The 27,427-nt window shown below is 41.0% G+C and overlaps 2 protein-coding genes across 11 annotated transcripts in view; both read right to left on the bottom strand.

The window, feature by feature from the left end:
* LOC113054967 (low-density lipoprotein receptor-related protein 1-like) overlaps window positions 1-27,427 on the bottom strand; it is a 181,190-nt gene that overhangs the window by 29,971 nt on the left and 123,792 nt on the right. The gene's annotated exons all lie outside the window — the stretch shown is intronic.
* On the bottom strand, window positions 1,987-27,208 carry LOC113054969 (putative uncharacterized protein DDB_G0290521). Of its 4 annotated transcripts, XM_026220805.1 has the most exons (19): window positions 26,737-27,208; window positions 25,238-25,353; window positions 22,920-23,076; window positions 22,543-22,735; window positions 22,260-22,361; window positions 21,238-21,339; window positions 20,176-20,277; window positions 19,212-19,313; window positions 17,983-18,084; window positions 16,840-16,941; window positions 15,878-15,979; window positions 14,769-15,035; window positions 13,507-13,623; window positions 12,957-13,249; window positions 10,999-12,890; window positions 10,760-10,801; window positions 10,563-10,670; window positions 7,619-7,732; window positions 1,987-2,460 (listed from the first exon to the last, which is right to left on the bottom strand). In XM_026220805.1, the coding sequence occupies exons 2-19, from the start codon at window positions 25,344-25,346 to the stop codon at window positions 2,246-2,248; spliced, it is 4,221 nt and encodes a 1,406-aa protein (XP_026076590.1). In that variant the 5' UTR covers window positions 25,347-25,353; window positions 26,737-27,208; the 3' UTR covers window positions 1,987-2,245. The 4 variants fall into 4 exon arrangements, with proteins under 4 accessions (XP_026076590.1, XP_026076588.1, XP_026076589.1 ...); XM_026220803.1 differs by having other exon boundaries at window positions 10,999-13,249; XM_026220804.1 differs by lacking the exon at window positions 26,737-27,208 and having other exon boundaries at window positions 10,999-13,249; window positions 25,238-25,434.

Raw genomic sequence — 27,427 nt, 5'->3', positions numbered from 1 at the left:
AATGACCAATTTTATTGTAATGACAAAGTTTATGCCACACAGTTGTCAGTCAATAAACTTTTTATGAAATCATTAAAACAAATTATTAATTTAATGTCTAGGTTTGTACAATCTGCACTCAATGTTTGAACAACATCAGCCTGAACTTTTATGTAAACCCAACAGTTTCTCTTATATAGACATTGAAATTATATGTTATATTGGACTGCATCCATAATGTCATGTTAACACAAGTTGTTCTTTCCAGTGAAGCCTCAAATTTTGAAATAATGATACAGAGATATTTAAAGAAATGAAAAATCCTTTGAAATATTTAACATATGCCCCACACACTTTCAGTGTTTAGGCCCTAAAATAAATAAATGCATTAAAATAAATAAGAATATATCAATATCCATCCAACATCCAACATCCATCCATATATCCAACATCTGTTCAACATCCATCCATTAAGCCATCATCTACCCTACATCCATTCAACATCCATCCATCCAGCCATCATCTACCTTACATCCATCCATCCATCATCTACCCTACATCCATCCAACATCCATCCATCCATCATCTACCTTACATCCGTCCAACATCCATCCATCCATCATCTACCCTACATCCATCCAACATCCATCCAGCCATCATCTACCTTACATCCATCCAACATCCATCCAGCCATCATCTACCCTACATCCATCCAACATCCATCCAGCCATCATCTACCCTACATCCATCCAACATCCATCCAGCCATCATCTACCCTACATCCATCCTACATCCATCCAGCCATCATCTACCTTACATCCATCCAACATCCATCCAGCCATCATCTACCTTACATCCATCCAACATCCATCCAGCCATCATCTACCCTACATCCATCCAACATCCATCCAGCCATCATCTACCCTACATCCATCCTACATCCATCCAGCCATCATCTACCTTACATCCATCCAACATCCATCCAGCCATCATCTACCTTACATCCATCCAACATCCATCCATCCATCATCTACCTTACATCCATCCAACATCCATCCAGCCATCATCTACCCTACATCCATCCAGCCATCATCTACCTTACATCCATCCAACATCCATCCATCCATCATCTACCCTACATCCATCCAACATCCATCCAGCCATCATCTACCTTACATCCATCCAACATCCATCCAGCCATCATCTACCCTACATCCATCCTACATCCATCCAACATCCATCCATCCAACATCTACCTTACATCCATCCAACATCCATCCAGCCATCATCTACCCTACATCTACCCTACATCCATCCATCCATCATCTACCCTACATTCATCCGACATTCATCCATCCAACATCCATCATCTATCCTACATCCACCCAGCTCTCGAACATCCATCCAACATCCATCCATCCATCCATATGTCCAACATCTATTCAAGATCCGTCCATATATCTAACATCTGTTCAACATCCATCCATCAAGCCATCATCTACCCTACATCCATCCATCCAACATCTACCCTACATCCATCCAACATCTACCCTACATCCATCCATCCATCATCTACCCTACATCCATCCAACATCCATCCATCAAACATCTACCCTACATCCATCCAACATCCATCCATCATCTACCCTACATTCATCCAACATCCATCCAACATTCATCCATCATCTATCCTACATCCACCCAGCTCTCGAACATCCATCCAACATCCATCCATCCATCCATATGTCCAACATCTATTCAAGGTCCATCCATATATCCAACATCTGTTCAACATCCATCCATCCAGCCATCATCTACCCTACATCCATCCATCCAACATCTACCCTACATCCATCCAACATCCATCCATCAAACATCTACCCTACATCCATCCAACATCCATCCATCCATCATCTACCCTACATCCATCCAACATCCATCCATCCAACATCTACCCTACATCCATCCAACATCCATCCATCCAACATCTACCCTACATTCATCCAACATCCATCCATCATCTATCCTACATCCACCCAGCTCTCGAACTTCCATCCAACATCCATCCTACATCCATCAAATAAAAAATTAAATTAAATAAGAACTGTATATTGTATAACTGTATATTTGTAGGCCACTGGACAGCCATAAAACCTGAGCAAACCCCTACAACAACAACAAGGTTACAACAGAACACAACCAAATACAAAACATTTTAAGATCCTACCTCTAATGTTTTGGTTTTACCTCAGTTCCATTAGGTACACTAGACTTTTCTTCTCAGGGCTGTAATGCGATTTTTAACATAATATTTAACTGCTTTCCAGTCCCTGTTTCTGAGAGCTTGAGGTTCTGCAGTAATACAGCGCTGACACTCTTCTTTACCAGGAACTTGATTCATTACAATAAATCTCCTCAAATGTGTGTCCACTGCAGCACACTCGTCTGGGGTCCAGCTTCTTTTGACGGCCGTTTGTTTTCCTATGTAGGCAAAAAAAAAAAAAAAAAAAAAACATTGTAGGTTTTCTTTTATGAATAAATTTTAATCTTACTTAACCCCGTAAGACCCACTGTTTCAGTATTACAACATTTGTGGTTACTCCCCAAAACCCCTTTTTATCTTTTTTTTTATTGTTTGTTTGTTTATACAACCACATCAATATGATCTGTGGGTCCTACATTTTGTTACCACCATGTAATTGGATCCAGGATTTGTATACAAAGCCCACCCTTAAGTCAAGAAGTGGCACATCTTACAACTTTCTGATGAAGCAACATCCCTTTGATTTACTGGACTGGATTCATCTTCAAGTAAGTAAAATGCTTGGAATAATTTTTTCTGTTTATTACAGTGTCTATAACAAGGACATATACAGTAAATGTTGAAAGTATACCCTACATTTTGTTTGGAGTTTGTTTTATAAATGTTGCAATATTACAATGTTGGATGAGAGTGGCAGTCATAATTGCCCTGTATTTAAGAGGAACATCTTGAGGGGAACTTAAATGAAAATATTCACAACAAATTATACATGATTTAAGCATTATACCCTTTAGCTTTATATCGGATTACATATTCTATACTGTATTAGAGACTAAAGTTGAAAGATTTATTTCCATATCTAAACATTATAATTTGCTATCACATTCTGCAGGACTTTCTAACAAAAAAATTCTGTTTGTGCAAATCTGCCCTTTCTTAGTCTACTGATAAACAAAATGTTCTTATCAATTTATATTCAAAGTGCTTATTATCATTAGGCCTATAACCTTTATTTAACCAGGTCTTTTGCAAGAGACACCTGGCCACACCTGGCCAATCCTCCAAGTTGTGCGGGATGCTCCTGGTGCTTTGTTCTGGCACAGGTGTAAATGTTCATCACTGTTAGATTTTGTTGTAAACTGGATGCTGAATGCATTCCTGTAAGGATTACAATCACAGTCTACTATAGGTGAGCCATTAGGTATAGTGTGACCGGTGAGATGTGTGAATAGGCTGCTTCAGTCCAAAGTGTGAACACGTCATAATGAGGCATGTGTGCTATTTGTTTATAGAATGTACATTTGTCGCAAATTTTATTTTTTCATTTCAGAATGCCACCAGCAAGGAGAAATCCTCGGTACAATGTGCACAATGTTAATGGCCATCATCCAAAAAGGAGAAAGTGATGTGGACATCGATTTTGACGACACTGATGCAAGTGATGAAGAATCAGATATTGATGTCTCATGTGGACAAAGAAAACCAAGAACCTACCGATTGTCCAGCTAATGTGAATATTGAGCCCGGGCAATCAAAGAAATACATCAAGCCATATGACAGACGTCACTGATTTCTCTGGTCAAGCTCTCACAGATGATGTCACCTCCCTCCACACACCACTGCAATACTTCCAAAAGTTTGTGTCAGAAGATTTGGTTCAAGCTCTGGCAACAAATACGAATGAGTACAGCATTCAAAATGACGAAAGATCAGTCAACACTAATACAAAAGAAATACAGGCAGCATTGGGTATGTACCTGAGGATGGAACATTACATTTTGTAAACAATTTAACCATGCCAGAGACTGAAAAGAGGGACAAACTCTGGAAACTCAGACCACGGCTTGATTCACTCAGAGAAAACTGCCTGCAGGTGGTACCAGAAGAGCACATTCCATGGACAAGATGATGATACCCTTCAACGGGAAGTTCAGCAGCATCAAGAAGTATATGCAAGGTAATCTACGCTCATGAGGCTTTAAAGTATGGGTGAAAGCTGGAATCTCAGGGTGTCAGGTGATGACAGGTGAATTGTCAGGTGATGTTGTAATGAAGCTTGCCTCCACATTTCCAAAGGGTCAACACAACAAGATCTAGGCAGACAATTACTTCACCTCCGTTCCACTGGTAGTGAAGCTCCTTGAGCAAGGAATCCATTATGTGGGAAAGGCCAGGCAAGTGCATCTACCCATCTAACTGTAACATTTACATGTGAAGAGCTTGAAGAAGAAGGGCAGAGGAAGCTTTGACCACAGAGTGGAGGGGAAACAACATCTGTGCTGTAAAAATGGTACAACAACAGGGCGCAAAGTGTCACCAATACACAAGTGTCACCCTTCGCTGGACCAGAACCTGTTCAGGAGATTCAACACTGGGACAAAGCCGCCAAAACCTACATTGACGTTAGAAAGGCTTCCATTGTGGGCATCTACAATAAATACATGGGAGGTGTGGATTTGTTGGACTCATTTACAGCAAAACACAAGTATGCACTGAAATCCTGGCGGTGGTACATGTACATCTTCTGGCACACAATCACCCTTGCTGCAGTGTTAATTTCGTTGACTAAATATTTTCGTCATTATTTTCGTCACGAATATATTTTTGCGGACGAAAACGAAACGAAAACTAAAAAAGAAGGCACTGATGGAGACTAAAACTATGACTAAATTGATTGACATTATCGTCAACGAATAAAGGACGAGACGAAAATAGACTGTGACGAAAATCAAATCAGCAGACGGGAGAGATGCGAGGAATGAACAAAAGAACCGGCAAAACGGAACAGGCGAGACTGCATGAGAGAAGAGAACCAATCCGAGCCTGACTTATTGAGACGTGAAGCGAAGGTTTACAGTTTTTAAATGAGCTCCCGGGAAGACGGCATTCGAAGAGGTGATGTCTAAAAGAGCGACAAAATGTCCACAGCTCACTTCACGTTTGACGACGAACAAAACAAAACAAAGCGTAAAGCACGCGGAGCGCTCATTCGTGGCAAGAACACAACCAATTTGAAAATACATTTACAGACGAGCCACCTGGACATTTTCTCAAATGTAATTTCACAACGATGTTCTTTTGTTTATTGAGCTAAGCAAAATTGGAAGACTGCAGTGCGTAGATGTTGTAGCATTAAATATTACGAACTGAAAAGTACTGTAAAATAGCCCCTTCTTCAAATTAGATGAGAGCACAATACTAATACGTAATATTATGATACATACATTTGATTAATACTAATGTTTAGTATATTTTATAATGTTCTACTTGTTGACAATATCACAAATATTTCTATATTAGTCATGTGAAACATGAATGTTCAAATCCTATCATTATACATACTAATCTAGCAATATTGTAGTATTTAAAACATACAATATTGCTAGACAAATGAATACCTTATAAAATCTTGTTACTTTTTTTATCCACCCAACTTATTAAATATTTACTTTAAATGTATGCACTTATTGTTCAGCTCAGCTGTAAGCTTTAAGGTCCTGGACCTAACTTTATTTTTCTTTTATTGATGGTCAATTGGCAGCTAGTTATTGTTTACATTATCATGACAGTGTTTGTTGCTGCATAAAAGCTTTTGAATCGAAATAAAGACACGGTTGTGTTGAAATAAAGTTGAATTTGTGTTTTATATATTTTGGTTAAGTTTGTTTCCTATACCAGCTGTAAAAAATTGTCTAGTAAATCTGTTATTGATTTTAGTCTTATTTTAGTCGACTAAAATACCAAGCAATTTTAGTCGACTAAAATAAGACTAAAATCAAAACAAATCAGATGACTAAAACTTGACTAAAACTAAAAAGAATTATAGTCAAAAGACTAAGACTAAAACTAAATTAAAATTTCGTGTCAAAATTAACACTGCCTTGCTGTAGTCAACGCATGGCTCCTCTACAAGCAGCACAGCCTATGCTCTCAGAATGCCAAAGAAGGAGATACTGAACATGAGAAAGTTCCAAGCACAGCTGGCTTCCTCTCTCATTACGGTAATGATCTATTTGTGCCATTTACCTTGCTTGTGATACATCAGACTGGTATTTGAGATGTACAGAAATTGATACATTTGTTCTTTATATTCTAATCTGGTGGACACAACACTGAAAATGCCTCTGTTTTTCAGAGGACAGGAACCATTTCTGGGATTACCACTATAAGTAAAGGTGGACTTCACGCTGAGCACACAGATTTCAGTGGAGAGTGAGAGAACACTGCAGACATTGCACTGTTAACAATGTAAATAAATAAAGTTCTTATTTGATGGAATAAACAACTCTTCATAATCACATAACTGAGATTATAATTCATTTTATACACTGGTTTGGTAAAAAAAAAAAAAAAAAGCAAATTAATCCTTAATTATGCAGCTTGATGGGCACCTCTTCGGACCTGACGTGCTACCCAGCTACGCAAACGCAGCTAAGTGGATGTACTCTCTTGTGATTGGCCAGAGTGATCACGAGTCTACGGATGTTTGGGTCTCATTGCTGAAAGAGTGCATGAATCGGTGGAAAAACCCCAGCCCCCCTGTGCTGCCAGCTTCTCCAAGCCCCGTGCTCCCTCTTTTGCCAAAACCACCCTGAGAACGACCAACAACTGGCTGAAGGAAGAGCTGCAACAGGTTAACGAAAGGCAGAAAGCAACGAAGGAGTGCCTGCTCAGATGCATTCTGTTTAGTTTTGCTTTTTAACTTTATAGTTAACTGTTTTGATTGCATTCTTTTTTCTTTGCGTGTTGTATTTATTAAACTGAGTGGTTTGCAGTGGCTCATTGTACTTCTGACGGCATTACATTATAATTCTGTAAAAGAAACTGCAACAGGATGCTTTTACCCTAAACTCGAGTATACACACAGAACTCTCTCACTTAAAGCAATTTTATTCTTGCATTTCACAAAATAATAATAATAATAATAATAATAATAATAAAAACAATAATAATGATAATATTTTCTATTTATAAGGCACTTTTAAAAGGTCATTGAATAAAGTCAGCTGCATGTGGAGGTTTGAGTTTTTCAACTGGTCTCTGTACACGTCTGTTGTTGGAGGAAATGCAAGCATTTTTCCCTGAGTAACTCCATAAAGTGTTAAAGATTTTTTTTTTTTTTTTAAATACAACAGACTTCTTATTGATATAAAGGTGATGATGCCAGTCTTTCCCCAACCCTAAAACCTGCGACAATGCAGGCTCACAAGGTCTCTTCCTGCAACAGCTTCTTTCAAGCCACTGTCAGGCTTGTGGCACCAGACAATAAGGAGGGACAGACATATTTCAAGTGTTGAGTCAAGGAAGCAAAGTAAAAGCCCTTAAAAATAAATGAGCAGCTCTGGCCCAAAAGAGAGTGCAAGCCCCAAAGCTTACCTCTCTTTTTTGCAGACACACTTCTGTTTTGGACTTGTGATGTGGAGGAACATTCTTGCAGGGATGACATGCTGACCTCATCTTCTGACCCCTCTTCTCTTGGCATACTGACATCTGGACAAAGAAATAACTTTATTGTAGTATACACTAGGGCTGAAAGATATGGACAAAATTTCATATCTCGATTATCCTGCCAGATATCTCGATACAATACGATATGACTACGTGTTATTTTGCTAAGCACGACCTGCACAACACGTCACTCTGGTTTACATCGTCTTTTCTGAAACCAAAATACTTCCAAATTATGGACGATGATTTATGTTTTGGAACCAAGTCATATTCTGCACTGCCACCGGCCGCATTATCTCCCGCACTCATTTTCTTTCTTTCTAATTTATCCGCCGTCTCTGTACAGTGTGCATAGACGTTGGAACAGGGGAACTCTTATTTTTTGAAAATTACTCATTTTCACAGATTCTGCAAAGGGTGCCCAAACTTTTCAGCCCCATTGTGTGTGTGTGTATATATATATATATATATATATATATATATATATATAGAATCTGAATTAAAATGTGTTTGATTTAAGCCTACATTTCAAAATTGTTGTTTTTAAGCCTTTCGCACATATGATCACACAGGTGTAATCAGTCTAGGCTGGTTCCTGGAGCGTACGATCAAGTGCATCACATAATCAACTGAGACAGGCGCGCTCAGAGCTGTCATATATCACAACTTTTCAGTGTTTTCAACCACATACTGTTTATTTTCGGTTTCAAACATATAAATTCACATAAGTACTAAAAAACAATACATTTAGAGTTTTTAAAATACACACTGATGTCTATGGAAGAGGTAATAATAATCCTTTCCATTATAATTGGACACGTTTTATTCATATCAGATACACATTGTGTAAGTAACTTCAGTGTTTACATATTCTATTCCCAGTTCACCAGCCACTTACTTTTTTAGTATTTCGGGAGAAGTGGATGAATTCACGTGTTGTAAACATAGAGGTTGTAAATCAAACAGATCCGATTCTCTGAACTGCGTCTGCGGCACAAACTAACACGGCGGTGCCCATCGCGCATACAGCTCAACTAACGCGATCTTATAAAGGTGTTTAAACAACAATATACTTCCACGTGCATGTATTTGACCATAGGAATATCAGATATTTCATGCCATAGCTAACACATTTGTGAATATTCTGAATAAAAAAAGAAAAAATGACAAAAGCATATCATCATTCATTCAGCGCTGTTTTTGCTGCAGTGTGTCATGTGACAAGCAATGTCGCGTCACCATGGAAACGCCGTCCCCCCTCTCACAATATAGTTCCCACGTCCCTAGTGTGTGCGCGCTGACTTTAGCGCTGCAGTCAAGGGCACACGTAAAACTGATGTTTGTTGTGACTGCCAGAGTTGTATGCACACAGTGAGTGTGGAGAGGGGAAATCTATATCGTCTATATCGTTGCTTTTTTCGATAGTAATATCTTGAAAGCTCATATCTAGATATAGGTACGATAACGATATATCGTTTAGCCCTAGTATACACTACATGAAATATGTAATAGCTGCCAGTACAGTGGTTGTTTTATTTTATAAAATAATTTAGTATATTCAATTCAATTTTCAATTCAGTTTATTTATATGGCGCCGATTCACAACAGATGCCATCTCAAGGCACTTAACAAGAAGTCAGTATATGGGATTTGTGTCTCTTAAAGAGAGACACAGTTTATTTCATCCCGCTCCTATCGTCCTAAATTCTTTTCAAGTGACTAGTGATGTGAAAATATTAGTTGTCATGTTAGCCCAGGGATGGGCAACTCCAGTCCTCAAGGGCCACTATTCTGCAGGTCTGAGATGTTTCCCTGCTTCAACACACCTGATTCATATTAAATAGATCAAACAGCTTGTTGCCAAGCTCTGCACAATGAATCAGGTGTGCTGCAGCAGGGAAACATCTAAGACCTAAAGGATAGTGGCCCTCAAGCAGTATATTTCCTCATATAGTGTATGGACAACAGACTGTCCCACGCAGTCCACTATTGCTGAAGTAGCTGTGCGGCGAAAAGATTGTATGTTGGACAATATAAGATGAACTGATTTCATCAGACAGAAAGCAACTGTTTTTACTGACTTTACAAATAGCATTAACGTTTAGGTTAGTGTGCCCTCACCTACTGTTTATAGGTTGCTCCAATCTCACAGAGCAGACTTCACGCAGGGATTGCACGGCTACTCAAACATATTTCCTCCTCAACTGTTTACGAGTACACAGTTACAGCGAGTCGAGTATGATTACACAGATGAGGAGGAAACATGTCAAAAAGACAAGGCTGTACGAGTTTATTTGATGTCATCTAACCCAATGGCATATGCGTTTGAGCCAGTGATGAGGAGGAGGGTTGAGACCTGTTTTTGCAGAAGTTGAGGGAGCTGCAGCGGCTCCGGACGGAGTTGACAGTGAGGAGAGGGTCGGCAACCCTTTGCAGTGCAAGTGTGGTCACTGCTCAACAATGCGGACAACCGTGGAGTCTGTTTGCTGCCATGAAGCAGACCAAGTCTGCAGACCTTATCGCGCACATTCCAGATGTTCTGTAGTGACAGGGACGTGTTGGAGTAGCTGTGCTATCCCTGTATGAAGTCCGTGCCGAGAGATTAGAGCAACCTATAAGCAACAGGTGGGTTCATGCTAACCTCAAAGTTAATGTTACTTGTAATTTCAGGCAGTACTGACGCAGTGTTCAGTTTTAAAACTGGGGTTGTGTTTGACTGATTGTGCAGCCTCTGCATCGGACAGGTCTCCTGACAGAGTTGCAGGAGAAAGAGGTGGGTGGGACAAAGGAGGGAGGTGGAGTTGTTGATTTTCAAATTTTTGCAATGTGCTGTGTGAAATGCATGAAAGGTAAGAATTGCGTTCAAGCTCACCGGTGGCAGACACTCCCTGGTTTTGACTTTGTGATGTGGAGGTACATTCTTGCGTGGATGACATGCTGACCTCATCATCTGACCCATCTTCTCCTAGCATACTGACATCTGGAGAGGGAAATAACTTAAGAATACAATACACAAAATATCTAAAATGGATCAATTAGAATCAATTTAGGAACATTGTATACACATACCTTCAATGTCCTCTGCTAAAGGTCCCTCCATGTCAATGGTCTCTAAAATGATAATTGATTAAAAGAAAATGAGTTTGGAAAGCTGAAACTATGGGCAATCTGCAAGAGTATACAACAGTAGTATTATATCTCATCCCGTCACCATTACTGCCCTATGTTTTACATGGTAAATAGTTGTTTTCTGAATGTGGAAGACTAAATGTCATATATTGTGCCTTCAAGAATATAAAGTTAATTACCATTTACATCGACTTGTATTTCATCGAGGCTCTTTCCTTTGTAATCTCCTAGGCGTCCTTGTTCCATTGCCAGAAGGACTTTACTTACTTTGGCTAATTGTAGGGTGCTTTCTGGGAGCCTGTAGTGTTTCCTGTGAACAGCGATATTATGACCAAGGAAGTCTGCCAACTGGTCGAGCTCGGTGGTTTTAAGGTTCAGAACAGTAGACAGGGTAGCAATATGTTTCCTCAGTTGAATTGATGTTAGCGCTTGAGGATTTTTTATGTCTGCACATTCACTGACAAATTGCCTCAAGCAGTCACAAGCCCTGAGGTAATGGTCAGATTGTGGCAATGCAAACAGATATTCATTGTCCTTCAGCACCCCACATTCTTCTCTGCTCTCAGTAAGAGCATCAAGTGATTCTCTCATTGATGGGGTTAGAAGAACAGGAACCTTCCTTCCTCTTTTTCCAACAATTGCTATTCGCACAAAATGCCTGCAGAGCTTCTGCTCAAGCGCTGTGAGGGCCAAATTTACATCTCCCTGTTCCTCTGATGTGTCCTTCGATAAGTATGCAGACAGGCGCATTCGGGACACTTCACCTGCTCTCCGCCGATTAAAAAGCATAACTTGAGTCAGCGTTACTTTTGCAAGTTCCTTCCAATTTGTGGATGAACGATGTTCTTTTAAATCTTTGAGATGTTGCTGCAGTTTTTCTTCTAGATAGCAATGTAGCCTTTGGATATCTTGTGTAAGAGGTAAAAGTTGCGGTGCATTCCATTTGGCCCGGTTAAGCTGGGTTAATGCCTGGCCTGCAATATCAAACCTCCAACTCTCTAAATACAACTGTGCAAACTCCTCAGCATCTTTAATGGTTTCTTTATCTTTCTTTTTCAGTCCTTCGGACTTGATAAACATAGCCAACGAATGCAGGCTGTGCCCTACCTTGCGTGCAAGAGAGGGACATTGGTATATGCCAGTTTCCTCACTGAATCCAGATAGGTTCTTTGCAGCTCTGACAACCTGGGAGTACTGTTCAGGTTTGATGAGTTCTTGAATGGTCTTCACATGTGTGATTTTTTTAGCTTCCAATAAAAGCCTGCCAAGTTCTCTCAGTTTTTGGCGTATATACTGGTGTTGACTGACTATCTTCTCATTCTTTTTGAACAACCTGAAACCATAATTGAGGATGCAGTTGTCTCCTTTAATTGCAACTGCAATCTTGTCCTGAATCATTACACTCAAGAACTTCCAATACGCGTCTGTATATTCCGATGGAGAAGGTTCAGCGAAAGCACACAATGCCTGAACTCTATTTTTACCTGGTTTAGTACTTTCGGGTTTGAAGCTGCAGACCTTGAAATGCCGCCACATCGCTCTTCTTGAGAACAGCCCATAGCAGTGAATGCAATGTGCAAATTTATGTCCCTCTGATTTTTTTCCTGGTTGTTTACATGGGATTAGTTTTCCTTTTTGTGTTTCCAAAACATGACTGTTGTGCTCGAAATTTCCCTTATTTCGTATGTAGTCCAATTGTAGTTTTCTTTCCTTTGAGTTTTTTGGAAAACTGAATGCTTTCGCAACATCCAATTCATCTTGGTGTTTACGCCACAAGTGTCTTGACATTTTCTGGACAAACTTCCTGCAATAAAAGCAGAAATGTTTCTTGTTATAGCTTCTGGATCCATCATCTTTCTTTAAAGTTGGACTGACAATGATATACTGCTCTTCTTCCAGGGGCACTGAAACGTTGTTTTCAGAATATGTTGTGATTTCCTTTTCATTCCCATCAACTCTGCTATTTGGAAATCTTTGTGTGGGATCATGACATCTTTCCAAAAGTCTTCTCTGGCTAAAGTCAAATTGGCTATGACTAGAGGATCTACTTCCACTTTCCCTGGGCTTAGACTTGCTCTGTCTGGAGGACTCGCTTCTACTCTCTCTGGAAGATCTACTTCTCTCTCTGGGCTTAGACTTGCTCTGTCTGGAGGACTCGCTTCCACTCTCTCTGGAGGATCTACTTCCACTTTCCCTGGGCTTAGACTTGCTCTGTCTGGAGGACTCGCTTCCACTCTCTCTGGAAGATCTACTTCTCTCTCTGGGCTTAAACTTGCTCTGACTGGATGATGCACCTTTGTTCTTTTTTTCCTTTCCCAGGGTTAATTCCATACTGCTATCACTTTCTGTGCTTTCATCTATGGGATTTGGAATATACTCCTCTTCGCTACCTAAGTTTGAGTCATCCGATTCCATGAGATTCATCTGAATCTTTAAAAACAAACACACATCTGTTAATAACTATTTTTGCAACATTAAATATAAACCTGAATATACTGATTGAACAGGCTCAGGATACTAAATGAAGAAAAATCTGTATGGACCATTTTCAGTACAAGTAAATTTACAAATTATAAGAATCCCCATCAGACTCACTAGCAAGAGCAACAGACATTTTCACAATCATGAAAACACAAAAGAAACACAAAAGAAACACCCCCATCCCCCCCCCCCAAAAAAAGACTTACGGGACGGCAAGACCTTCTTCTCAGCTTCTGTGAATCCCTTTCAGGCTTAAAAAAAGTAGTCTCCTCTGGGCTGTCACTATCATAGAGACTGTGGGTAAAATCTTGTACTCTATCCATCTGCAAAAATGGAGACATGGAGATATTTTGCTGTATGATTGCTGTATTTTTACTTGATAGGGAGACCATTCAGAGGTTGTCAGGTGAGCTAGACACCTATGAAAATTATTGACCAATATTACCCCTCCATCCACCTGCTGAGGCCCATGTCCAAACTGCCTTCCAGGTGGGGTAAACGTTGACAACATTATTAAAAAAAGAGTAACGTTTCAGTTTTCATGCATTTGATTCTTAAATTTAATGACTTCACAGCAAATTATTCATCATAATGATTTAGTGCCATTCCCGGCGGCAGTGGCTCAGTGGTTCATGTAGGTTGTCTACAAGCCGGAAGGTTGGTGGTTCAATCCCCGGCTTCACCTGACCAAGTGTGGAGGTGTCCTTGAGCAAGACACCTAACCCCAGCTGCTCCCGACGAGCTGGATGGAGCCTTGAATGGCTGACACTGCAGTCGGTGTGTGAATGAGTGTGTATGGGTGAATGTGAGGCAACTTGTAAAGCGCTTTGGATGGCCATGTGGTCTGTTGAAAGCGCTATATAAATGCAGTCCATTTACCATTTACCATAGACATGGAACTACTCAAGAGAGAGGGAGAGATTAGTCAGTAATTTACCGAAGTGTCTTCCTCACCTTACAAATGTCTCCCTATCAATTAAAAATCAGCAATCAGTCAGAAGAGTTGAGCTTCTCTAATAAATGATTACTGATTGATTGTTGGTGATCTCTATTTAATTGATAATTAATGCACCAGGCGAGGAGGAGGACTCGACCGGATTTTGGCAACAGAGACCGGCTGCGGCATCTGGGAGTGATAGCGTCGGCCTACCAGGGTTTGTCCCGGTATGCTGGCTGACCAGTAGCCTACACCACTGGGCACGTTGTATCTTTTTTTTTTTTTAAGCACACACCTGAGCGCTGATCACTGGACATCACTCCTGCAGGTGTTTATGTCAATCCAATATTCAATTTCAAATGAGTCCATTTAGATTCAGATTTTAAAAGCAATCGTTCAAAACAATCGATTCAGGTTCAAAGTGAATGATTCCCATTCAAATATAAAATTATTCAAATTTGCTTACTAGTGGCACAAAATTTATCACATAAACAAGTTAATTATATTGTTAAAATGTGTTTTGGGGCTTACCATAATGCTTTTTGTGCGTCTCAGTGGTGGAACAAGTTCATCATCCGATTGATTGTTGGAATGGTTGCTTGGAGAAGCCTCATCACAAGTTTCTTTCACAACAGTTTCATCTGAATCGTACAAATGATTTGAAACATCTGGGCCAATATCATTCTGCCCTAAAATGACATCCAGGTGTGGGGTGGGAGGTTCGTTTTCCATACCATCCTCATCAGTTTCATCACTATATGGATAATCAACCAGTGAAAATCCTTGGACAGTAAATACCTAAAAATAAACAAATTCATTAAGTATTGAATTAGAAAGGTTGGCCAAAAAAACATGGCATGGTCTGACTAAAAATCTAAATCCAGAAATATAAACATCAGCCCTTTTAGACAGTCTACAATTATAAATGTTAAAATCAAGAGTACAGCGATACTTTAGTATTACAATACAATCATATAGTTGCCTAAGGAAGACCATTTGGATTGAAACGTTTGTTTTTTAGTCAATAAAAAGGTAACTGTGAGCTTTAACCCAGTATGCAGATTTTCTTCTTTTTTCTCCCCAGATGTTACCATAATGCATTAAAAGGTGCCCCACAAGAATGGGACTGGAAAGATGCCAGTGTGTGTTACATTACCTGGCCATTATAACCCAATAAGGTTACCTGACTACTTTAAAGCCCCATGAGCATTGATCCATGGTCCAATTGACCATTACAGGGGATTTCAGTGCATCAAACCAAAATATTTAAAATCAAAATTCAAATAAAAAAAGATTCTTTAAAACATCTAACAGCTCAGATACAGTATACAATTACGAATGTTAAAATCACAGTTGAGGCCATGTCAGGTGTTGCCATAGTGCATTAAAAACAATTACAGTAAGAACTGGACGGAAGGGCCCCACATGGGACAGACTACAGACATATGAGTGTGTAAAGGAGAGACTAGAGAAACAAATGTATTTGGAAGATGGAAGGACCCCATAAGAACATGACTGGAAACATGCCGGTGTGTGTGTGACATTATCTGGCTTTTAACAGCCAATATAAAGCCACTTTAGTAGTAGAACACCACCACATACATGTCAGCATAGATGAATGTGTTTGAGTGTACTTTTACCTGTGTGCAGGTCTGATCTGGGTTTGGTCCATCATTTAGCATCTGAGGAACAGGGCTGGTCTCATTCTCTAATGCTGCGGCTGGAGTCTGAAGGCCTTTCACCTGAAATAGACAGACAAGAAGACACTTAGAACTGTATGAAGTAGGGCTGCACGGTATTGGGAAAAAATGACATTGCGATATTTTATTTTTCTGCGATATATATTGCGATATGAAATCGAATACATTTTTTTCTTACAAACAAAAATGGGGTGAGCACACATTCTCATTTTAAATTATTTAAACATCAACACTATCGTCTCAAGTGATTAATATGCGCGAGGGAGAGAGAGCAAGACAGTGTTTGTGTTGTTTGAAGACTGTGAGCGTGCGGCCGGGGCTCTCTCTCTATGACTCTCCCTCTCTCGCACTCTCTGTTTCTGTCACTCTGTCTCTCTCTCGCGCTCTCTCTGTCGCGCGCGCACACTCTATCGCGCAAGCTCTCTCTCTCTCACTCGCTCTCTCTTTCGCGCTCTCTCTCTCGCGCGCGCGCGCATGCACACTCTCGACTGAGAGCATGGACTAAAAAGCAGCTCACGTCTATTCCAGGAGTTTGCAGTGGATCAAATCAAAATATTGCTTTAAAACATCTAACAGCTCAGATACAGTATACAATTACGAATGTTAAAATCACAGTTGAGGCCATGTCAGGTGTTGCCATAGTGCATTAAAAACAATTACAGTAAGAACTGGACGGAAGGGCCCCACATGGGACAGACTACAGACATATGAGTGTGTAAAGGAGAGACTAGAGAAACAAATGTATTTGGAAGATGGAAGGACCCCATAAGAACATGACTGGAAACATGCCGGTGTGTGTGTGACATTATCTGGCTTTTAACAGCCAATATAAAGCCACTTTAGTAGTAGAACACCACCACATACATGTCAGCATAGATGAATGTGTTTGAGTGTACTTTTACCTGTGTGCAGGTCTGATCTGGGTTTGGTCCATCATTTAGCATCTGAGGAACAGGGCTAGTCTCATTCTCTAATGCTGCGGCTGGAGTCTGAAGGCCTTTCACCTGAAATAGACAGACAAGAAGACACTTAGAACTGTATGAAGTAGGGCTGCACGGTATTGGGAAAAAATGACATTGCGATATTTTATTTTTTTGCGATATATATTGCGATATGAAATCGAATAATTTTTTTTCTTACAAACAAAAATGGGGTGAGCACACTTACATTCTCATTTTAAATGATTTAAACATCAACACTATCGTCTCAAGAGATTAATATGCGCGAGGGAGAGAGAGCAAGACAGTGTTTGTGTTGTTTGAAGACTGTGAGCGTGCGGCCGGGGCTCTCTCTCTCTCTCGCGCTTTCTCTGTCGCGCGCGCACGCACACTGTCACGCAAGCTCTCTCTTTCGCGCTCTCTCTCTCTCTCTCTCTCGCTTGCTCTCTCGCGCGCACACGCTCTCTCTCTCTCGCGCGCGCGCACAAGCTCTCTCTTGCGCTCTCTCTCTCTCTCTCTCGCGCTCTCTCTCTCGCGCTCTCTCTGTCGTGCTCTCTCTGTCGCGCTCTCTCTGTCGCGCTCTCTCTGTCGCGCGCGCACACTCTATCGCGCAACTCTCTCTCTCTCACTCGCTCTCTCTTTCGCGCTCTCTCTCTTGCGCTCTCTCTCTCGCGCGCGCATGCACACTCTCGACTGAGAGCATGGACTAAAAAGCAGCTCACGTCTATTCCAGGAGTTTGCAGTGGATCAAATCAAAATATTGCTTTAAAACATCTAACAGCTCAGATACAGTATACAATTACGAATGTTAAAATCACAGTTGAGGCCATGTCAGGTGTTGCCATAGTGCATTAAAAACAATTACAGTAAGAACTGGACGGAAGGGCCCCACATGGGACAGACTACAGACATATGAGTGTGTAAAGGAGAGACTAGAGAAACAAATGTATTTGGAAGATGGAAGGACCCCATAAGAACATGACTGGAAACATGCCGGTGTGTGTGTGACATTATCTGGCTTTTAACAGCCAATATAAAGCCACTTTAGTAGTAGAACACCACCACATACATGTCAGCATAGATGAATGTGTTTGAGTGCACTTTTACCTGTGTGCAGGTCTGATCTGGGTTTGGTCCATCATTTAGCATCTGAGGAACAGGGCTGGTCTCATTCTCTAATGCTGCGGCTGGAGTCTGAAGGCCTTTCACCTGAAATAGACAGACAAGAAGACACTTAGAACTGTATGAAGTAGGGCTGCACGGTATTGGGAAAAAATGACATTGCGATATTTTATTTTTCTGCGATATATATTGCGATATGAAATCGAATACATTTTTTTCTTACAAACAAAAATGGGGTGAGCACACATTCTCATTTTAAATTATTTAAACATCAACACTATCGTCTCAAGTGATTAATATGCGCGAGGGAGAGAGAGCAAGACAGTGTTTGTGTTGTTTGAAGACTGTGAGCGTGCGGCCGGGGCTCTCTCTCTCTCTCGCGCTTTCTCTGTCGCGCGCGCACGCACACTGTCACGCAAGCTCTCTCTTTCGCGCTCTCTCTCTCTCTCTCTCTCGCTTGCTCTCTCGCGCGCACACGCTCTCTCTCTCTCGCGCGTGCGCACAAGCTCTCTCTTGCGCGCTCTCTCTCTCTCTCTCTCTCTCGCGCGCGCGCACAAGCTCTCTCTTGCGCGCTCTCTCTCTCTCTCTCTCTCTCGCTCGCTCTCTCTCTCTCGCTCTCTCTCTCTCGCGCTCTCTCTCTCGCGCTCTCTCTCTCGCGCTCTCTCTGTCGTGCTCTCTCTGTCGCGCTCTCTCTGTCGCGCGCGCACACTCTATCGCGCAACTCTCTCTCTCTCACTCGCTCTCTCTTTCGCGCTCTCTCTCTTGCGCTCTCTCTCTCGCGCGCGCATGCACACTCTCGACTGAGAGCATGGACTAAAAAGCAGCTCACGTCTATTCCAGGAGTTTGCAGTGGATCAAATCAAAATATTGCTTTAAAACATCTAACAGCTCAGATACAGTATACAATTACGAATGTTAAAATCACAGTTGAGATCATGTCAGGTGTTGCCATAGTGCATTAAAAACAATTACAGTAAGAACTGGACGGAAGGGCCCCACATGGGACAGACTACAGACATATGAGTGTGTAAAGGAGAGACTAGAGAAACAAATGTATTTGGAAGATGGAAGGACCCCATAAGAACATGACTGGAAACATGCCGGTGTGTGTGTGACATTATCTGGCTTTTAACAGCCAATATAAAGCCACTTTAGTAGTAGAACACCACCACATACATGTCAGCATAGATGAATGTGTTTGAGTGTACTTTTACCTGTGTGCAGGTCTGATCTGGGTTTGGTCCATCATTTAGCATCTGAGGAACAGGGCTAGTCTCATTCTCTAATGCTGCGGCTGGAGTCTGAAGGCCTTTCACCTGAAATAGACAGACAAGAAGACACTTAGAACTGTATGAAGTAGGGCTGCACGGTATTGGGAAAAAATGACATTGCGATATTTTATTTTTCTGCGATATATATTGCGATATGAAATCGAATACATTTTTTTCTTACAAACAAAAATGGGGTGAGCACACATTCTCATTTTAAATTATTTAAACATCAACACTATCGTCTCAAGTGATTAATATGCGCGAGGGAGAGAGAGCAAGACAGTGTTTGTGTTGTTTGAAGACTGTGAGCGTGCGGCCGGGGCTCTCTCTCTATGACTCTCCCTCTCTCGCACTCTCTGTTTCTGTCACTCTGTCTCTCTCTCGCGCTCTCTCTGTCGCGCGCGCACACACTATCGCGCAAGCTCTCTCTCTCTCACTCGCTCTCTCTTTCGCGCTCTCTCTCTCGCGCGCGCGCGCGCATGCACACTCTCGACTGAGAGCATGGACTAAAAAGCAGCTCACGTCTATTCCAGGAGTTTGCAGTGGATCAAATCAAAATATTGCTTTAAAACATCTAACAGCTCAGATACAGTATACAATTACGAATGTTAAAATCACAGTTGAGATCATGTCAGGTGTTGCCATAGTGCATTAAAAACAATTACAGTAAGAACTGGACGGAAGGGCCCCACATGGGACAGACTACAGACATATGAGTGTGTAAAGGAGAGACTAGAGAAACAAATGTATTTGGAAGATGGAAGGACCCCATAAGAACATGACTGGAAACATGCCGGTGTGTGTGTGACATTATCTGGCTTTTAACAGCCAATATAAAGCCACTTTAGTAGTAGAACACCACCACATACATGTCAGCATAGATGAATGTGTTTGAGTGCACTTTTACCTGTGTGCAGGTCTGATCTGGGTTTGGTCCATCATTTAGCATCTGAGGAACAGGGCTGGTCTCATTCTCTAATGCTGCGGCTGGAGTCTGAAGGCCTTTCACCTGAAATAGACAGACAAGAAGACACTTAGAACTGTATGAAGTAGGGCTGCACGGTATTGGGAAAAAATGACATTGCGATATTTTATTTTTTTGCGATATATATTGCGATATGAAATCGAATAAATTTTTTTCTTACAAACAAAAATGGGGTGAGCACACATTCTCATTTTAAATGATTTAAACATCAACACTATCGTCTCAAGAGATTAATATGCGCGAGGGAGAGAGAGCAAGACAGTGTTTGTGTTGTTTGAAGACTGTGAGCGTGCGGCCGGGGCTCTCTCTCTCTCTCGCGCTTTCTCTGTCGCGCGCGCACGCACACTGTCACGCAAGCTCTCTCTTTCGCGCTCTCTCTCTCTCTCTCTCTCGCTTGCTCTCTCGCGCGCACACGCTCTCTCTCGCTCTCTCTCTCTCTCTCTCTCTCTCGCACGCGCGCGCACAAGCTCTCTTTCGCGCTCTCTCTCTCTCTCTCACTCGCTCTCTCTTGCGCTCTCTCTCTCTCTCTCTCTCTCTCTCTCTCTCGCTCGCGCGCATGCACACTCTCGACTGAGAGCATGGACTAAAAAGCAGCTCACGTCTATTCCAGGAGTTTGCAGTGGATCAAATCAAAATATTGCTTTAAAACATCTAACAGCTCAGATACAGTATACAATTACGAATGTTAAAATCACAGTTGAGATCATGTCAGGTGTTGCCATAGTGCATTAAAAACAATTACAGTAAGAACTGGACGGAAGGGCCCCACATGGGACAGACTACAGACATATGAGTGTGTAAAGGAGAGACTAGAGAAACAAATGTATTTGGAAGATGGAAGGACCCCATAAGAACATGACTGGAAACATGCCGGTGTGTGTGTGACATTATCTGGCTTTTAACAGCCAATATAAAGCCACTTTAGTAGTAGAACACCACCACATACATGTCAGCATAGATGAATGTGTTTGAGTGTACTTTTACCTGTGTGCAGGTCTGATCTGGGTTTGGTCCATCATTTAGCATCTGAGGAACAGGGCTAGTCTCATTCTCTAATGCTGCGGCTGGAGTCTGAAGGCCTTTCACCTGAAATAGACAGACAAGAAGACACTTAGAACTGTATGAAGTAGGGCTGCACGGTATTGGGAAAAAATGACATTGCGAAATTTTATTTTTTTGCGATATATATTGCGATATGAAATCGAATACATTTTTTTCTTACAAACAAAAATGGGGTGAGCACACATTCTCATTTTAAATTATTTAAACATCAACACTATCGTCTCAAGTGATTAATATGCGCGAGGGAGAGAGAGCAAGACAGTGTTTGTGTTGTTTGAAGACTGTGAGCGTGCGGCCGGGGCTCTCTCTCTATGACTCTCCCTCTCTCGCACTCTCTGTTTCTGTCACTCTGTCTCTCTCTCGCGCTCTCTCTGTCGCGCGCGCACACTCTATCGCGCAAGCTCTCTCTCTCTCACTCGCTCTCTCTTTCGCGCTCTCTCTGTCGCGCGCGCACACTCTATCGCACAAGCTCTCTCTCTCTCACTCGCTCTCTCTCTCTCTCTCTCGCTCGCGCGCATGCACACTCTCGACTGAGAGCATGGACTAAAAAGCAGCTCACGTCTATTCCAGGAGTTTGCAGTGGATCAAATCAAAATATTGCTTTAAAACATCTATCAGCTCAGATACAGTATACAATTACGAATGTTAAAATCACAGTTGAGGCCATGTCAGGTGTTGCCATAGTGCATTAAAAACAATTACAGTAAGAACTGGACGGAAGGGCCCCACATGGGACAGACTACAGACATATGAGTGTGTAAAGGAGAGACTAGAGAAACAAATGTATTTGGAAGATGGAAGGACCCCATAAGAACATGACTGGAAACATGCCGGTGTGTGTGTGACATTATCTGGCTTTTAACAGCCAATATAAAGCCACTTTAGTAGTAGAACACCACCACATACATGTCAGCATAGATGAATGTGTTTGAGTGCACTTTTACCTGTGTGCAGGTCTGATCTGGGTTTGGTCCATCATTTAGCATCTGAGGAACAGGGCTGGTCTCATTCTCTAATGCTGCGGCTGGAGCTTGGTTTTTTTTCAACTGGATTGCAGATAAAGAAGAACTCATTTTAACACACATCACAGATCAAAGATTAAACGCATTTCCATAGACAGTAAAGAGTAATATTGGAAACATGGTTAATATTGGAGAAATACAAAATTTGCTCTTGCAACAAAATTTTTTAAAAAAGAAATCTCTATACTTAATCTAACCAATTCACCTTACTGCGCCAAGGCCATTTTGAATCGCCATAGTTGTAATCAATTTCATCTCCTATTTCTATTTTCTTCAGAGAAAAAAGGCACAAATGTGGTTTGTCGTCAACTATGATTTTTTTCATAACGCAATTTGGATTTTTGTGGTTGTCATTGACCAATCTTCCGAGAGATCCATCTTCTTCAGATGCATCCAGGCTGAAAAGTATCAGAAAAATGGTAAAAGTTTTACATCTTTTTAAAAGTTTTATTGAAAGAGTTATTTTCAAAAGAATTTAAGAGTTTTTGTGCTTAATTCATTCATCAAGTATTAAACCCTTGTTTCAGGGTTAACTTGTAATTTCTCTAAATCAATACAAAACATCCATCTTTCAATGTTTACCATAAGTGATGATTCTGCCACTGAAAGTCAAAGAGAAATGTGCTTTCAATCTCTGAGTATTTTCTTGACTTGCATTCCACCTGTGTGAGGAGTTTACCCCTGTACTCCAACACGAAGTCCCCGGGTTCAATGGGGTGTGTGGCAAACACTCCTCTTCCTACAATAATATATAATAATTAAACATTTCATTCTGGGACTCAAAAAGAGATACTACAGTATTTTCAAAGTGAGGTTGAGGTTATTGCGTGTAGTAAGTGTATTACCCGCAGACAATGCTCAGCACTCTCCCAGTTGTGATACTCTACAGGTAAAGTGCTTTTTTGAACAGACTTTATGTGGCCAAAGAATGTTTTTGATGCATACCCATCCACATCAATGCATCACTGAGGTCCTGTCTATGCTCCGTTCGGTTCCCTTAAAGGAGTCATGACCTGTAATATTCACTTTTCCACGAGAATCAATGTATGTTATGATTGCCTAACGATTATACACTGGCCGGGAAGCCGATATTTAAAAGTGAAGCATTTGTTTACCCCTGGGTTCGTAAACCAGCCCACGTGCACGCGCACTCAAATACGAGATTTTAATACCATATATGGACACCGCAGACCTATGGTGCAGGAAGCCCGCCCTGCCCCTCTCTCCCTCATATTCAGTCTCGAAAGATGCAGAAATGTAGTGCAAATGTGAGTTGCTCTGTTGTTGACTGTCAGAATCAGCATGTAACTTAAATGTGTATTCTCTCCCAAGAACGGACCAAGCTGTCAGGGACCAGTGGATTAAATTCATTTTTAATGACGCGGTTCCTACAACCCTTCCCACTGGCTTAAAGTTAGGTGTCTGTGCTAATCATTTTACGCTGGAATCGTTCACAAATTTGAATGTATAAAAAACTACAACGTGAAACAAGGCAAGAACACCACATGATAGCAAACGTTGATCTCAAATACCACTGTAAACTGATAAAAAAAAAGTAGACTAAAGCCCTATTCGGACGGGACTAGTTTTCTAAACTACGTTTGAGTTTCGATTCTTACCACCTGACGTCTTTGATTTTCATGTACCAATTCGGACGGGACTATCTCTGTGTTTATTACAGAGGTGGGAGGGTCTGATTTGTGCATCTGTGCGTCACAGAGATCACGTGCTCTGTATGCGTGCATTGCATTCATTCAGAATGATTGCCTTAGTATTATTACACAATAAATACTAAATGGCTAGTATAACAAAACCATGTTAATGTGTGGTTCCTTTAGTTTAACTTGTTTTCCTTTTTTCTTTTTTAATTAAATGTAATTAAAACATTATGTAACTGAGTACATAAATGAACGTGAGTAATCTTACCTGATGCTGATATTACAGTAGTCGGTATTAACAGTTTACTTGATCTTGCTCTTGATTTATTATTTTTTATTATTATTTATTTGCCGCTAAGCAAATATATAAAACATCCGCGCGGTAAGAGCATCTACGGTAATTCACGTTGGCCAAAACACACAAGGAAACGCGTTGTGAAATAAAATATCACCGGCAATCACAGACATTCGCATTCGGACGGGATTAGTTTTCTCAGAGGATCACTGAGTTTGCTGAAAAACGGTAGGTAATTTGCTCTGGAATTATCACAGAGGTTGTGTGAGAAAAACACAGACGTGGCAGATTCGGACGGGATTAAAATCACCAAGTAAATCTCCGTTAATGTAATCTACATTAAATAAAAGGTATAATGTATGTCTCAGTCAAACTGATTGTCTTTACCATTCAGAGAAATCTTGATGTAGACGTCCTTCCATCGACTTCCTTTACATCTTTAAGGGTCAGAGGAGCTCTGTGTATATTTTTTTCCACTTTTCTTTTTTAGAAGGGCCTGAAAGACTATAATAGAGCGTGGGTATCCAAGGTAATACTAGGTTATGACTGTTTTAAACTGAGAGTGCCGTGTACCATTTAGTGCAGGTAACACCAGTGAAGCGTAAGAACATCATGCAACTTACTCAAAACCGAAATTCATAACCTCTAACCGACGTAATTTTCCCATGTCGGTTATTTCGGGTTTTTTTAATCCTGTTAACACTTCCCCCTTAAAAGCATACTAGCATGTGTGTAGACACATGACTCTGCCCCGTCCAGTCAGTGGCATAAAAGCAAAGCGATGTGAGCCTTCCGACTTCACTAAACTTTGTCAGTTGTATTTGTTTTATGGTTTGGACATTCAAGTGATTAGATGATCGGATGTGTATTATATCGATCTACCATGTTACCATGTTACCATGCTTTTGAAATGCACAAGTTGTGTCAAGGAATCTTCTGCAACTTACCTTTGTAATGGTCAATGAATCTTGGCATAAACCCATCCTTGTCAGTGCAAGACAGAATGTATGTCTTTGCATCATCTATAGGCTTTTTCCTCATCCTCCTTGTGGACATAATGGCCCTGTGAAAATAATTGTAATTTGTATTTAGTCAAGGCAAATCTCACAAAAAGGTTTTTGAAAAATAGCAAGTCACAAAAAAAAATCTATTATGTAAAATAAATAAGTAAACAGACATTCATACAAACACATAGACGCCGCAACAGCTGTGTAATGAGCTTTGCTATTGTTTAACATCAAACACGGGCTAATGAAATATGCAAATTCTGAAATGTGCACACTGAAAGCTGACTGAGCCTGTTGAAGCGGAGAAGTTAACTTGTTAGATGATAACCATGTTGTGCTGCACAGACACTCAGTAATCAATTTAAACTAGGGCTGTCAAACTTAACTTCTGGTACAGCAGCATGGCGGCGCTGCCACATGACCATTGACTGACATATGCAGCATCACATCCTTCCTCATACATAGGTGCTTGGATTGTTATGGGGGGTCCAGGGTAGGCCGGTACCACCCAGACAAAAAGCTTGGTGAAAACTTCCCTTAGAAGTATCTTGCTACATTTGTTGATCAGTTGATCAGTCACAGTGATGCTCTGAAATTTAAGAATGTGTTTTTATTTGTAAAAAATGTGTTATATATATATATATATATATATATATATATATAATGATGTTGAGATAAGATGCTAAAATGGCAAGCATCACTTCACATTGTCTCGGACATGGAAAACTGAGAGCAGGAAAGATTTTTCACTAAATACTTTGCATTTTGCGAGTTTTATTGAACAATTATGTGACCAAAACATCCACAACTGAATTGCTACAGCTATATTTCTGTAATTGCAAAGTAAATTTGGAAAAACTCGAAGGTGGTCTTTTCTATTATTTTCCCTCAACTGTCCTGCTCTAACAAACCAGCTGCGGGTAGTATGAGTAACTTAACTCCAAAACGGCACCGTAGCTTCAGTCCTGCCTTAGCTTCTGGCTAACCTCCATCTGCCCTGTCTTGCTCACAATTCACAACCGATTCCACCTTTAACGATACGACTTCACTGCACCCCGTCTCTGTCCCGCTGTCATGTCCGTGATGACGTTATTAAGGTTATGCCAACTGCTAATAGTAATATTATGTCGCTAACGTTAGCTACATGGCAGCTAAACGAGGTACGTTATATAACGCCATCACGATATAACGCCAAAATATGAACTCACCATAAAAACCTCACAATTCACAACCAACTCCACTTTTAACAACAGGACTTCACTGCACCCCGTCTCTGCCCCGCTGTCATGTCCGTGGTGACATGCTATTAGGTTAAGCTAACTGCTAATAGTAATATTATGTCGCTAACGTTAGCTACAATGCAGCCAAAAGAGGTAGGAAAAATCACGATATACTGTAACGACAAAATAAACTCACCATGAAAACCATGCCTAGCTTACCTGTTGCATCAGAGGTCGGTATTTGTAAAAATATTCAGATTTTCAACCACTCCGTCTTCTTCTGTCTTCAATCTTCAATCCTTGAAGTCTTCTTCTTCTTCTTCTACTTCTTCTTGTGCAATTTCCGCAGTTTTCCTTACTTTCGCGCCTAATTATACAGTGCAGTAATTTCATTGGCCAAAGGTTTCAGATTCCCGCGGTGTGTATTTGAATTCGCGGGAAGTGTATATCCTGACTTCCGGTTAAAAAAGGCTCGACCATACACACCTTCACACACTTACCCACTTTTTGCTACCTTACGGGCCACTTTTTAGAGATGAAAAAAAAAGCAATGGTAGCATCAGGGGAAGCTGCTGAGCTTATTTTAATTGAAATCGGATTGGGGCCCACCATTTTGGGCCCCACTCCGATTTTGGAACTCCTTAGGTGGATGTGCTCCCACCGATGGGAACCCACACCGACATAAATGTTAGTACACACACACACACACACACACACACACACAGAGGGTAACTCATCTGTATTCATTCCAGCAAAGCCACACAGCAATTATCGTTTATGTGTGTGTGTGTGTGTGTGTGTGTGTGTGTGTGTGTGTGTGTTTGTGTGTGTGTGTAAAACACTTGGCAGCGCATCTTCAGAAAGACCTCCCTGAATACTAAAACCCTCTCCAGAGAGACGGATCACTCGA

Source organism: Carassius auratus, chromosome 36 (assembly GCF_003368295.1).
Source record: "Carassius auratus strain Wakin chromosome 36, ASM336829v1, whole genome shotgun sequence".
Taxonomy (NCBI): Eukaryota; Metazoa; Chordata; class Actinopteri; order Cypriniformes; family Cyprinidae; genus Carassius; species Carassius auratus.
The sequence above is the reverse complement of the archived record's forward strand: the minus strand, read 5'-3'. Positions and strand labels throughout refer to the sequence as shown.